Genomic DNA, 15,078 nt, shown 5'->3' on the forward strand with positions numbered 1-15,078 from the left:
TTTATTGTTCCCACTATAAAATGTGGGCAGATGAGACAATCGTTTGATGAACCATGTATTCATAAGTACAAGGTCATGGGTGTCCGCAAAATCGATTATACGCTCGCCACCTTCATTGCGCGCTCCGAACCCCTTTCCCCCATGGCACCTGTTACCGTCTGCCTTTTCACCCACATGACCATTAAGGTCGCCGGCAATGATTATGTAATCGTCAGCAGGCACGTGACAAGTCTTTTCATCGAGAAGTTGCCAGAAGGCATCTTTCTCGGCATCAGGTCGGCCTGTCTGTGGTGCATACGCGGTGAAGAAGTGAATAGTGCGATCAGCTGATATAATGGTGAGCTTCATCAGCCGATCATCAAATCGTTCCACTTTTTTAATGGCATCACGGAAACCCTCTGAGATGGCAATGCCAACACCATATTGAGTGTGTGGGTTACCAAAATAGAGAAGTTTGTAACTATTTGTACCGCGTTCGCGTTCAATGTCGCAGCTTTTGGCACCAAACCATCGGGTTTCTTGCAGAGCGCAGCTATCAATGCGCCTTTTCCGAAGGGCTCTTGCGAGTTCCTCGGTCTTTCCAGTTAGAGTACCAACATTTAGCGTGCAGACACGTATTTGTTTTGTTCGTTATGTTCGGACTAACTTGCTTAAGTCCTGACGCCGTCCATGCGTCAAGAATCCTTGCTCATTTCTCGACAGGACCGGGGCCCGTCCTGCCGCGTCGACTGAGGTGGACGCCCTAGCATTTCTCCGAGGCTTGTGACTCAATCCGATCATCATGTTTGTAAAGACATTGTATGCATTTTCTTGGTCGACCTGTCGCGGGGCCTGTCACCAAGAGAGATCAGGTAGGATTTAGCATAGAAGAATAACTCCAACTATACTCTATTTATCTCTTTCCCTGATCTCAGCATTTTATTTTGGTTTTACTGAGGATAGTACAGAGTACGTTGCCTCAAACCCTTCTCCTTTACCTGGGCTTGGGACCAGCATACTATGTTAATAGCATGGCGGGGTTCGTATTTGTACCTTCATCCACAAAAAAATTTTAAAAAAAAACGGAATGCAACTCACGTCCTCAGCCATGTAGTCTTCCACTGAGAAAGAGAAACAAATAGAGGTGAAATCTTGGAATTTGAGGTTAAAGAGTGAAAACCGTGTTGCACAAGGCGGTCATTCCATTTCTGGACAAGTTGCTCGAGTTCGTTTTTGCTATTAGACGCTAAGAAAAATAATCTGCAGAAAGAAGTTTGTGTGTCCGGAGGGCTAAAGTGGTTAGAACGTTGTCTTAGCGGAAGGTCGCGGTTTAAATCTCACTGGTGGCAGAGATATTTGTTATTGTGACTGGATGTCGGATACCAGTCGGCTTAACTGTAAATGGGTACCTGAGTTAAATCAGAGTAATAATCTCGGGTGAGCGCAAAGCTGACTACATTGCCTCCTACAGTGTATGGTAGTGTACCATTACTTGAAAGCCCACTATGAATTGTTGCGCCAACGATTATTATTATTATATAAAGCAGGGTGGTCAAAGTGTAGTATAGGTCCCAGGGCGAAATGTGGATTGGTACCCACGATGGAGCGTAAAACCTGGAAAACGTCTGCTGAACTAACACCAACAGCTCTATTACCAAACCCTATCTACACTTCCACGTGGTGATCGCTGGGAGTTCTTTCTTAACGAAAAGCTGCAGAAGGAGAAAGATGACGGCGAATCTCCCGCGCCTAAAAACGGGACAAATTATACCAACTGGTCCTCCAGGTTGCGGGTTGGGTAGGGCTGACAACCCTACACGGAAAACCGAAGTTACGAAGCCTCAACAGGAACCTCGGACTGAATGGATTTTACAACGACGAACTCGACAACGAAAAAGGAATAACGATTTGCACATTTTTTCATGGAAGGTGCGCTTCGTGTACAGAGATGGAGCTGCCAAGCAGCTAGCCGATACCATATCCCGATATAGGGCTTATGTAATAGCGTCGCAGGAGATGCGTTGGACAGGGACCGGTTTCCTGGAAAAGAGTCGCTACATCATATACTATAGCGGCCATCCAGTAAACCATATGCTCGGAGTAGGTTTATTAGTCAGCCAAAAAATGAAACCTGCTCTTTATGTTGAAAACATAAACGAATGGCTATGTACTCTGCGCTTGCGAGGTAAATTTAGGAACATAAGCCTCATTAATGTTCACGCCCTACAGAGGAGACTGCAGAATTGGAGAAGGATATCTTCTACGAGGCAGTAGAACGAATCCTCGAAGCCAGTCCCAGATATGATATTAAAAAAATACTAATAAATAATGGGGATTTTAACAGTCAAGTAGGGACGGAGCCCGTATTCAGGCGATACGTTGGCTCCCATAGCTTACATCAAAATACAAATGATAACGGACTGCGGATTATTCAATTAGCAGTGTCACACGAAATGGTTGTTAGAAGTACCTGGTTTGCGCGGAAGCGGTCCACAAACAAACGTGGGCCTTTCCAAACGTTACCACTTTCAACCAAATTGACCATGTGCTGATCGAAGGCTGCTACCTCTCAGCCTTTATGAATGTCAGAACATATATTGGACCAATATAAATTCGGACCACTAGCTCGTTGGCATGGTGCTCCGGGCTCGAATAACAACACCACCCGGAATCCTCTCTGACAATCAGGTGAAAGTTAACACTGAAGCTATCTGCAACACAGCCCTCTGCAACACTTATAAGAGGGAAATAGATGCCGCAATAACTGCAGTCAATAGAGATCCTGGAGATGAAGCATCAACAAATGATCTTCACAATCACCCGAAGAATGTTATCATAAATACGGCCACAAACATACTTGGCCCCAGTCGCAAAAAGAGTCGGAATGGCTGATTTGACGAAGAATGAAAGCTAGCAACGGAACGGAAGAATGCTGCACACCAAGTAATGTTGCATTTCCAAAGAACGTGGGCACGCACAGAGACTTATCACGAACTCCGGCGAACGGAGAAACGACTTCACAGACGGAAATAGGAAGCCTGAGAGAATCAACAGATCTGTGAACTCGAAAAGTACAGGGAGCAACCGCACCAAACGTGCAAGTTTTACCAACAAATCAGCAGGATGAAGCCTTATACATCTCGGTGCTCATCTTGTCGAGACAAAGAGGGAAATCTGATTTTCGACAGAATGGGCATATTGGAGCGATGGGTTGATTGAATTTTGATGAACTACTGAACAACCAGAAAATGGGCGAGTTGAAGGACGCGCCAACTGAAGACGACGGACAATTACTGCCACCATCAAGTACAGGAGAAACAGTCCGTGCAATTCATCATCATCACAACATTGGCCCACACCAAAGAGGCTTCACTCCAGGCAAATCAGCAACAGATCAGATTTTCTCTCTGCCGCAAGCGATGGAAACACTGTTGGAATATGGGCATCAATTGCATCATCTTATTGCCTTTAAAGCATAGCCAGGGTAAAACTGTACACGGCCATGAGATAATTCGGTATCTCGATGAAATTAATAATACTGACTAGGCTGACCCTGACAAATGTGCGAGGCCAAATAAAAGCAGCAGGATCAGTCTGAAGACCATTCGACATCAACAACGGTCTACGACAAGGGGATGCCCTTTCATGCGTCCCCTATAACCTGGCCCTCGAGAAAGTGATCCGTGATGCTGAGGTAAATGCAAGAGGTACGATCCTCTTTAAGTCCACCCAACTACTGGCCTATGCTGACGATATCGACATCTTGGGAAGAACCACCCCTTCATCCAGATCGAGCAGGCGGTGTGAGATCTGGGGCTGCACATAAATGAAGGCAAGATAAAATATATGGTGTGAACATCAGCACCAAAAACCAACCAACCAACAACATCAAACCGCACTGGTCAAACGGAAAGAATAAAAATAGCAGACTACAACTTTACCGTTTATAATTGCTCCCATCAAAGGTCGAAAATCACAACCGATAACAGCTACGACGATGAAATCCCCGCACGGTTGTTGTCAGCCAACAGAGCCTATTTTAGCTTACAGAAACTTTACCGCTCGAAACGTCTCACTATAGGGTCAAAGCTGTTACTGTACAAGACAATGACCTTGCCAGTCCTCACGTATTTCTTGGAGACTTGGGTTCTTAGCAAGAAAAATTGCGAACTGTTGGCCGCGTTCGAGAGAAGAATCCTCCGATGAAGTTTTGTCCTCCTACATGAGGATGGACGATTCCATAGCCTACATAACGATGAAATCTATGAGCGATAACATGACCGTCAGGTTGTGGATAAAATTCAGCTCAATAGGTTATGGTGGGCGGGTCACTCAATCCATATGGATGATCCAGCCTGGATAGTCTATAAGGGCAATATCTATGGTAGAAAAAGACGAGGCAGACCGTACCTGAGATGAAACGATGGCGTAGGTTAGGACGCCAGACAGCTTTTAGGGATATCGAATTGGTGGACCTCGGCGCAAAACCGGGATGTCTGCAGTTCCTTATTAAGGCAGGCCTACACCCAATACCAGTTGTTGCGCCGTTGATGATGATGATATAAAGCAGTGTATAGGGCGCTGGGCGTTGGGTTTCTCTTGTGGCTGTGTTTATAAGAAAAACAAACTGGAATGTGGAGAGGGTGCTCCCTTGATTAACACCAACAGAGACACGAAGCGATTTTGATACACCCGTTGCACTTCCAACTTCGAGCCATCCTTCAATATGGAAAGTAGGTTGTAGCCCCCACCAGAAAAGGTTGAATCTTTTAACGGGTCGCTGGGATTAGATTGGATATCGCTCAGCTTAAAATCAAGAGTCCCCCTTTCCAATGCCTCCTCAGGTTCAATGGGAAAGTGGCTGGGAGAAGTGAAATCTATACATTATTCGGACCTTGAGTCTTTCCTGCACATCGACCACTCGGTTTGCTCGTAGTTAGGATAGGAGACCATTTACATCTATTAAATATGCAGGTCAAAAATAAATAACCATTCAAAAGAGAAATAACGGGAATAAAAGACATGGTATTAACAAGACACAATAAATCAGAGTACACTTTAAATATACTAGCGATTACACTACACAAATACCATATAAGCGCGAGAGGTTAATGTGCGCATCGTACAAGAGACATCCACATATCAGAGAGTGTGTTCTGTCGCTTTTAATGCAAGCGCAGTTTGTAAACTATCCAGATACATAATAAATAATTGTCAAGATATATATATAGTAAAATACACTTAGAGTAAAATTAACAGAAGGTCGGGTAGGCCGAACAAGTGTAATAGCCATTCATTGCAATTAAATTAACTTAGTAAAGCTAAAACCTGAGTAATAATGTAATAGAGTAAGTCACTACTGATAATGAAAAACTTGGAAAAAGCGCACAATTGCAAAGTGGAAAAGAAACAAGTCGGGAAACATGGAGCCAGACGCTTCAGGTATGCAAGGTTTTGTGTATTTCTTTTATAAAGAGATTTGAGTGTGCATTTGTCCCATTAGTATATAACACGTAATATATGCATATATTATGTGAGAATATCCACTTTCAAGTTATATTGACATTCAAAGTCTTGAATTTGCACAGAAGCGACAGTTTTGACCTATTATAACTTTTTAAGTAATAGTGCGATTTTTCGGTTAAGTAGTTTCTGAGAGTGGGTCCGATAACGAAATGTTCACTTTCAACCCTCCGCACACCCCACCTTTCCAACAAACGTCAAAGCTAAGACCGGCTTCGAAAAGTACTGACCGAGACCTTTAATTTGATACCCCATACCCCCATTTTGCATGTATAGGGACCGCCTTAAATTCGACGTAAAAGGATGTAACTCACTATATGCATGAGCGTTCACAGTTCCCACCTTTCCACAAAGTTTGGTGTTAATCGCTACAACCGTCTTCGAGAAAAATGGTCGGATAGACAGACAGACAGCAAACCGATTTTAATAAGGTTTTGTGGTTTTGATAAAAGATAGTGTGTAGTAAAATGAATGAAAAACCGGGAGACCATCCAGTATAAAACCCGGTAAACAAAGGACGAAGAGCAAAATGGCTGAGTATCGCTCGGAAGAATAGAGTAAAATAGCAGAGTACCATGAAAAGAAGCGGCAATTGAAACCGAAATAGGAAGTGGCAGAAGCCAGCAGGCAGTAGTGAAAACCACAAGAAGATTGATCAGTTCTTTTTGTTCTGAGGCGCTCGTTAATTAGATAGGATTCACATTATTGCAATCTGAATAGAGTCCACACTGTCGGTTCAGAAATAATCACTCATGCTTCAAAGATAGGGGCCCGTAAATAGGCTAAGACGGAGATCTTTTGCAATGAAATCCCATGTGAAGATACCTTTTGACAGGGTTCCCAGGCGTCCGCGTAGAGTCACCTTCACAATGTGGACAGTTGAATTGAATTGAAAGGGTCGTGTACAAATTACGCGTTCGGACTGAGCGGAAAGGTTTTTAAAAAACACAGAATTTATAATACACTATTAACTTTATTTGAAGTGAAAAATTTAATTACACTTAACTTATTCAAATGTAGTTAACAGACTGGTCCCGGGAGGCTACGTTGTACCTATTGTTTGCAAGAATTTCCGATCGAAATTCTTTCCCATTCCCATTCGTTACCTCATTGACCAGCTGTAACCTCCAATATTGACAAGGTCGTATCGTTATTGCGATAAACAGCAGCTGCATAAAGAGGTATGCTGCACAATACTTCCGCTGAAGTAGCGTGTTCCGTATTCCGAAACACACGATCGACGACCTTGCGTGTATTTACTTCCATGTGATGTTTACCTACCAGCAGATATAAGAGTTTATGCTGTTTAATGAACGTGCCGTCGCAGCTTAAACGTAGAACGAGACGGACGAGCGAGCACCACAGCACGAGTCGGACGAGCGAGTACCGCCGAAAGAATTGGTTAAGTAGAATTTTTTGTAAAATAAAGTAGTAGAAAGTTAATTTATTCGGTGTTGTTATTTTGGAAAGTGCAGCAGAGGAGTTGGTTTAATATCGGTAAGGAACTTTTTCACACATATTCCCTTTCAGCAGCGGCATCCAGGGAGATCCGCAATTTCAGGGTGTGAAGCTAGGCGAGATTTTCTAACGCAAATCAGGAGTTTCACGGGCCGGATCCTCATTGGTTACTTCTCCCAAACATTTGGTCCTTCGAGTCGGATACACGGACCTATGGATACACGGGTGAGTCAAGTTGAACAAGCTAACTATGAATATATTTGTGTTAGTGACAAAATTATAAAATATTTGTGCCGTGATATCAAATTATCATCATCATCAATGGCGCAACAACCGGTATTCGGTCTAGGCCTGCCTTAATAAGGAACTCCAGACATCCCGGTTTTGCGCCGAGGTCCACCAATTCGATATCCCTAAAAGCTGTCTGGCGTCCTGACCTACGCCATCGCTCCATCTTAAGCATGGTCTGCCTCGCCTTCTTTTTCTACCATAGATATTGCCCTTATAGACTTTCTGGGTGGGAGCATCCTCATCCATACGGATTAAATGACCCACCCACCGTAACCTATTGAGCCGGATTTTATCCACAACCGTCGGACGGTCATGATATCGCTTATAGATTTCGTCATTGTGTGGGATTCGGAGTCGTCCATCCTCATGTAGGGGGCCAAAAATTCTTCGGATTTTTTCTTCAGCAAAAACTTATCGATACCCAACAAGAAAGGATCCACCAGGTTGAAAACCTGAGAGAGACTTCAGTTAAACTAAGGCAGGAAAAGCGAACGAGGGAGCGTTTCGAATCAGTGTGGCACGAAATCCATGAGCTTTATAAGGGATTCTTCGCGGATCACCATCGTCTCCTGCATCTAAACCCATCTCAAGACTTGGTTTACTTCCAGCAACATAAGTCATCAGTGGCGATCGAAGCCTACGCGAGAGCGAAAGAGTTCGTAGCTCGAATTTATCCTGACATCGTCGAAGATGATGGAAATACTGACACCGAAGGTGCGGTAGGAGGGGAAAGGGCCAGGCAGGGGACAAATGGTGTGGAAGATACTCCCGACGTGGGTCCAACAACGGTGTCTAATGTCACGGCTCCGCTGGATCAAGAGGGCTGGGCTAGACTAGAAGAGGCCAGTGCATTTCGGGATTGGTCCAGGTGGTCCCAAAGTGAACCTAGTGCTCCGGTTAGTAATTTCCTTCCAGTTGGTACTGACTATGGCATAGGGAGGAATGTTGCGGATGGGTTACCCTCCTGGAATCGAGGTTACCGCTCAAGATCGTGCCCGCCGGTTCCTGAGATCCCTTCGTTCTCTGGAGATATCAGTCAATTCGAGTCTTTCCGAAGCATTTTTAATTCTGTCTTCGAAGACTCGGATATCGGCCAGGCAGAAAGGCTGATGATGCTCCAGAGTAAACTAAAGGGCGATGCGAAGCGGGTTGTAGAGCACTTGGGGGTGTATGGGGAAAATTATGGGAAGACTTGGGAACTCCTCAATCGGCGCAGTAGCAACCCCCGGGCGCTGATAGAGAAAGACATTCAGGCCCTCTTTGATCTTTCTATGGTCACCCAAAAAGATCCAAGTACCATCGGAAAGGCACTCGACACTATGAGATCGGTGGCCCAGAATCTAAGGAGAGCTGGGTTTAACTGTGACGAAGGAGTCCCGTTTATACCATTTATTGTCTCCCGGAAGATGGACGCCCCTACTCGCAGAGAGTTCGATTCATCCTTGAAGAAACCCAAGCTACCCGTGACCATGTACGATGTAGACCAGTTTTTGGAGAATCGCTACAACATAATGGTCCCGGGCTGGGAGGGGACGGGTGGTTCACCGGTATTCACTACTTCAGAGAGGAGTGCTCATCGGAGGGAAGATAACCCAGGGGGAAAAAAGAAGCCATATAGGGAAGTGGCCCTCACCGCAAAGACTGACTGAGACAATAAAAAACGTTTTTCTAGCTACATATGTATGGAGGATCACAAGGTTTTATTGTGTCCGAGGTTACTAAACAGCGATAATAAAGTAGAACTATTGCGGCATTACAAGCTGTGTGTGTACTGTACGTCCTACAAATATCGGCAAGGGGTAGAATGCCAAAAGCGCAAAATGATGAAATGTGATATATGCCATGGGCAACACATTACGATTCTGCACCCCTGCCATCCTCAAACGGGCTGTGCTACTCAGCCAGGTAGTTCGTCTCATCATGCCGAAAAGTCCGCACTAGCAACTCGTTCCAGTACCATCCTGCAGCAGTAGTCAAGTTATGAGGAAAAGATCGGCAGTCAGTCTCAGTTCGTTACTTGGTGGACCAGGGAAGCCAGAGCAGTTATATAACTGGGAATCTGGTTCAGAAATGAAGGCTACCCAAAAAGAAAACGAGTGTTGAAGTTTTAGGCGTAGGAGGAATTTCTGCTGGTAAAGTATCTTCCGTTGTAGTTCTGACTCTGCATTTGGAGGACGGATCGAAAGTAGAAACGAAGACACTGATTGTGAGACGAGTGACCAAAGGGGGCCTCCCCCGCTTACCACGAAAAATTAATAGTTTGTTCGCCGGTAAGAGGTTGGCTGACTCGGTTACGGACCATGTCCCTCATATTCCAGTGCTTCTGGGATCAAACATCTTCCCACAGTTGTTCTTGGAGGGAGTGGAAGTCGCTAATGGGTTCTTAGCTCAAAACACGCGTCTCGGTTAGGTGATTTCCGGTTCGGAAGATATTTGTGGTTCCAAGATCACCATTACTCATGTGTCTATGGAGGAGTTTGAGCAAAGTTTAAGGAACTTTTGGGACATGCCCTTAGATAAGGGTGAAGAGAGCAATCTGGCGAAGGAAAGGTGCGAGCACCTGTTTCAAACTGAGCACTATCGGGAGGCCGATGGGCGATATGTGGTACCCATCCCTTGGCGACAGGAAGATATTAAGCTAGGAGATTCCTTTAGTAAAGCAGTCCAGCTTTTCCTCGGGCAAGAGAAGAGGTGGATGAGAAACTACGAGCTCAAGCAAAAATCGGACGAGTTCATGTCTGAATATCGAAACTTGGGACACATGGAGGAGGTTCCTCAGGAGCTTCGGAGTGATACCAGTGGGGAAGTCTATTATATGCCCTATCTGAGCATCCTTCGCAAGAATGCAACAACCACTAAACTCAGAAATGTGTTTAATGCTTCAAGTCCCACATCTAACGGAGTCAGCCTGAATCAGAAGATTCTTCCAGGTCCAAGGCTTCAGAATCAAATTTTAGACATTATCACACGCATGCGCAAGTTTCAGTATGTTTTTCTAGTGATATCACTAAGCTGTATCGCCAAATTCGCTTAGGGCCGAGGACCAAATTAAGTTAAGGATTATGGTGAGGTGTGATCCCGCGCAACCCACTACAGAATACTTTCTAAAAACCGTCACTTACGGAATGAATTGCGCACCCTGGCAGGCGATAAGGACACTTCATCAAGTTGTCGAGGATAATGCGCCCGACCAGGGGACTAAGTGGGTGATTAAGAACGCATTTTATATGAACGATTTGTTGTGCGGAGGAACAACACCAGAGGCCGCTAAGACGTTGATTCGGAAAATATCAACGTTGGAGAAGAAGGACAAATGGGTCGCCAACAGCAAGGACATATTGGAGGTTGAAGACAAGGCACTCCATGTGGATGCTTATGTTAATTTGCAGAAGGCCAAGATTGACCTTAAAGAAAGAAGAAGGACAAAATGGGCCGCCAACAGCAAAGACATATTGGAGCGTGTAGACAAGTCACTCCATGTAGACGCTTATGTAAATTTGCAGAAGGCCGAGAGTGACCTTAAAATTCTCGGACTGCATTACAACCCTCGCCAGGACCGATTTCAGTATAACATAAAGGCCAGCCAGGTCATGAAGCTCACCAAAAGGAAGGCGTTAAGTGTTGCTGCCTCTCTGTATGATCCAATTGGATGACTGCTCCCTGTTGTCATGAAGCTGCGGATGGAAATTCAGAAGCTATGGCAGAAGGGACTTAATAGGGATGATAGGATTCCAGAGCCAGGGCAGGGGCAGTTTCTCAAGATATTCTCTTCCTTGGAGTGCATTGACCAAGTCCACATTACTAGGTGGACTGGGTATAGTAGGCCGGAGGACATGACTGAACTAATCGGGTTTAGCGATGCGTCAGGGGATGGATACGCAGCGGTAATATATAGTCGCGTCAGAATAGGCAACGAATATTTCGTGCGCTTGCTCCCGGCCAAAGGTCGTGTTACTCCCTTAAAGTCCAGGTTGAGCCACGAATCTCGGGGCTGCACTATTCCAAAATTGGAATTAGAAAGCATTGTCCTACTAACTGCATTATTTTAAAACGTAAGGAGTCTGGGCGATATTCCGCTGAGGTTTATAGCTTACACTGATTCTATCCCATGATTTATGGTTTAACGGGCCTCCGTTTTTAAGAGACGAGTTGCCACCCACGCCTTTCTGCTTTCATGATGCAACTTATGTTTCTGTTGATAGTGAGGACCATACCCAATCCGATGACATTATCACACGATTCTCATCCTTTAGTCGGTTAATAAATGTGGTTGCTCGATGCTTGAGGTGGAGAACCAAAAGATCCGGTGTTTTCTCTGTTGAAGAGTTGCATCTGGCGGAGGAAGCAATAGTCCGGAGTCAGCAGCAGGAGCTTTTTGTCAAACTAATAGCAAGAATAATGCAAGGGCTTCCTGTAGAGAGGCAGCACTGCTCTCGATCCCTTTGTGGACAAGGAAACCGGCCTTTTTCGAGTGGGCGGAAGATTAAGTTACGCCCAATTCCATTTGGTCAAAAGCACCCTATTATCATGGGGAAATCTAATCTTACGGATTTATTGATTAAACAGGTGTACGAGGCCAACGATCACTGTGGTATAGGAGTGACCATGACACTGATTAGAGAAAAGTTTTACATTCTCGCCCTGCAACAGCGCACAAAGAAATTGATTAGGAATGTAATCGATTGAGGGGGCAGACGGTGGAGCCTAAGATGGCGGACCTTCCAGTGGAACGGGTGAGTCCCTCCTTCGTATTTGAAAATGTGGGGACCGATTTATGCGGTCCTTTCCATATACAAAGTGGGTTTCTCCGGAAATCTAGACCTATGAAGGTGTACGTGGTAATTTTTGTGTGTCTGTATACCAAGGCTCTACATCTCGGAATTTGTACTGACCTCAGTATAAATGCGTATCTGAATGCTTTCCGAAGATTCACGAGCAGACGGGGTTAGCCGGGGTCAGTCCTGTCTGACAACGGTACGAATTTGGCAGGGGCTGCTCGAATTTTAGACAAAACTTGGCAGCAAGTGCTGTCCAGCCTTGAGAGCAATGTGGCGCAGCAGCGTATTGTTTGGCGTCATAACCCCCCAAGGGCTAGCCATTATGAAGGGTTGTTTGACGCCGCTGTCGGCAGCTTTAAACGCTATGTGAAAAAAATGGCTTCTGTGGTGAAACTAACTTACGAGGACTTTCATACGGCAGTATGCTCGTGGGAGGCCATGCTCAACAGCAGACCTTTGTCCCCGCTAACGGATAATTGCAATGATTTTCAGGTTCTAACTCCCGCACATTTTCTGATCCAGCGCGACCTGCGTATACCTCCAATGGGCAAAGGGCTCAAGGAAACTCTACCCGCCACAAAAAGATGGTAGCAAATTCAAGAGTTGCAGACTCAATTTTGGACTAAATTCGAGAACGAGTGCCTAGGGTACCTACAAAAGATATCGATGGAAGAATCAGGGTCGGCAGCTTGTATATGGGGACCTGGTTCTAATTAAAGAAAAGGATCATAGCCCGCTAAACTGGAGAATGGCTCGCGTGACTGAAACCTTTCCCGGCTGTGGTGGGATTGTAAGGCAGGTCAATCTTAAAACAGCAAGCAGGGAGGGGGTCCATCGGGCAGTGCACCAACTGGTCCCTCTTCTTCCGGAGGAGGATGATTACGCCTCGATAGACCGCCAAGAACCTCGGACGGTCAACGCTGAATCCAAAAGAGTTCAATCCCGTCCGAGGACTCGAGCCGTGGTGAAGGCGCCGGGAGGATTGCTAGCGTAAGTCGCCCTGGTACTATGCACTTTCATTCTGGCGCCCCAGATAGCTTTGTGGACAATAGACCCGGTGCTAGAAACTAAAATTGTGAATATTGACGAGGTTCAAGTCAAAGCATTTGTGTGAAACAAAACCTTATTAGAATCGATTCGATGTCTGTCTGTCTGTCCGTCTGTCTGTCACACCCGATTTATTCGGAAACGGCTAGACCAATTGTCACGAAAATTGGTAAGAGTATGTGATCTGCCGTTCCCTTTACATGCAGCAACTGGCGCCGTTTTGTGTTAAGTTTAAGGAAGGCTCCTCATACAGGTGAAAGGAGGCTGCAAAATTTTTTTTTACAGAATGTAGCCATGTGGGATATCAAATGAAAGGTATAAATTAGTACTTTTCGAAACTGGTCCAATATTTGATATTGGGTGAAACATAGGGGAGTGAGGGCTCAAAATATGACCATCAAAAAGTGTAACAGGTCTCGTTCTCAGAACCTATCCAACCGAAAAATCCGAAAAAAAATCACAGTAGTGCATCTCTTTAAAATCTAGGCCTCGAAATATATCCGGTTCCGATATCTGCAGAAATAAAGTTAATAATAGTATATTTCCACATTTTAGAAATTTACCCGGTACCCCCCTTATATTCACCGCAGAAGTACAAAAGTTAGCGTAGGTGTAATGAAGAACATGGTGCATAATTCGGTCAAGTTTGAAGAAAATCCAACTATTATTAACAAAGTTATAGGGGGTGAAACTTTACAATTTTTTGTGAATTTCGTGCACTCTACAACCTGCATGACGTTATCATCACATATCAATTGGTCAATACCACAACGAAGTTAGCTCGTATGGATCGGGTGGAAAAGGATTATTTTGTTTTAGTTTTTTAGTCATTTGTATATGAATATCAATATTCCAACGAAACATGTGTGTGTGTAGGTATATAGTATATACGTGCTAATGGACTTTGCGGGTAGTGCCTAATTCAGATAGACGGAGTAAATCGGAAATATGGGTACGATCAATTTATATACGTGCCTATATGTGTACAGTATTCGGAAATAGACAGTTTGTTTGTTTAGGGTGAGCGTAATATCTACGGATGTAATATGTACGTATGTCTCGCAGTTTGGAAAAATATGAAGGAGTATGTTGGATTTGTAGCTATATACGGATAGAAAAATGTGCGTTGAAATTTCTTAGATAAGATGAACACCTTTATACCCGAAGCGCGAGCTTTCCGTATTCCGACTTGTTGTAAAATAAAGTAGTAGAAAGTTAATTTATTCGGTGTTGTTATTTTGAAAAGTGCAGCAGAGAAGTTGGCTTAATATCGGTAAGGAACTTATTCACACATATTCCCTTTCAGCAGCGGCGTCCAGGGAGATTCAAAAGCTTCGAAAGAGAAGCTCAGGAAAAAAAGCAGATCCACAATTTCAGGGCGTGAAGCTAGTTATGTATGCGTCAGCACACACAAATCATAAAAACAAATTACACGTGCCTGTATCTATTCCGCCAGATTCAGAAACCTTAGACGCAAAGAAACAAGGCACCGTCTGGAAAGAATTTGCCGCATTTCTGGAAAAATGCAAGCAGCCAGACGCTTAATCAGCATTTATAAATGCATAAATATAAGAAATCAAATAACATCTCGCCCAGTTGCCGCGAAACACCCGTCACCTAAATTTGTCAATTACTATTGTTCGAAATAAATATTCCAAAAGTAAAACTAAAACTCTGTTTCATTATTTTTTTTGTCCCCGCTTGGAGCCTGGGACTCAATTGGCGCAGTCGGTAAACCGAAACGCGACTTAAAATCGTTAAATTATCGGTCGAATAGTAGAAAAAGGCAAATCGATCGGAAAGACAATTGTCCGTGAAATTGGTTTTAATCAAAAAGATTGATCAGTAAACATGAAAATAAAGAAACTATTAAAATTGTTCTAATTAACAGAAACAATCGCGCAGGTTAATTAGGGTCGACCAAATTAACCTAGTTATTATTTAGAGTGGAAAGGCCGGTGTAAAGCCACAATCTTCTTTCTTTTTCTTCAGCCTTTGTCCC

At 44.3% G+C, this 15,078-nt stretch overlaps 1 protein-coding gene across 5 annotated transcripts in view; it reads left to right on the plus strand.

Annotated features, from left to right (window-relative positions):
• Positions 1-6,329: 6,329 nt before the first annotated feature.
• Positions 6,330-15,078, plus strand: part of LOC119647284 — a 56,309-nt gene continuing 47,560 nt past the window's right edge. For 2 of the 5 annotated variants that reach the window (XM_038048188.1, XM_038048189.1), the window contains exons 1-2: positions 6,330-6,903; positions 6,978-7,185. In XM_038048188.1, coding sequence (XP_037904116.1) covers positions 6,812-6,903; positions 6,978-7,185 — 300 coding nt within the window. In that variant the 5' untranslated portion in view covers positions 6,330-6,811. Of the gene's footprint in view, positions 6,904-6,977; positions 7,186-14,382; positions 14,684-15,078 lie in introns of those variants that run through there. The other 3 variants (XR_005248836.1, XR_005248834.1, XR_005248835.1) reach the window with 3 other exon arrangements.

The sequence above is a fragment of the Hermetia illucens genome, chromosome 1, assembly GCF_905115235.1.
Source record: "Hermetia illucens chromosome 1, iHerIll2.2.curated.20191125, whole genome shotgun sequence".
In the NCBI taxonomy this organism is placed as follows: Eukaryota; Metazoa; Arthropoda; class Insecta; order Diptera; family Stratiomyidae; genus Hermetia; species Hermetia illucens.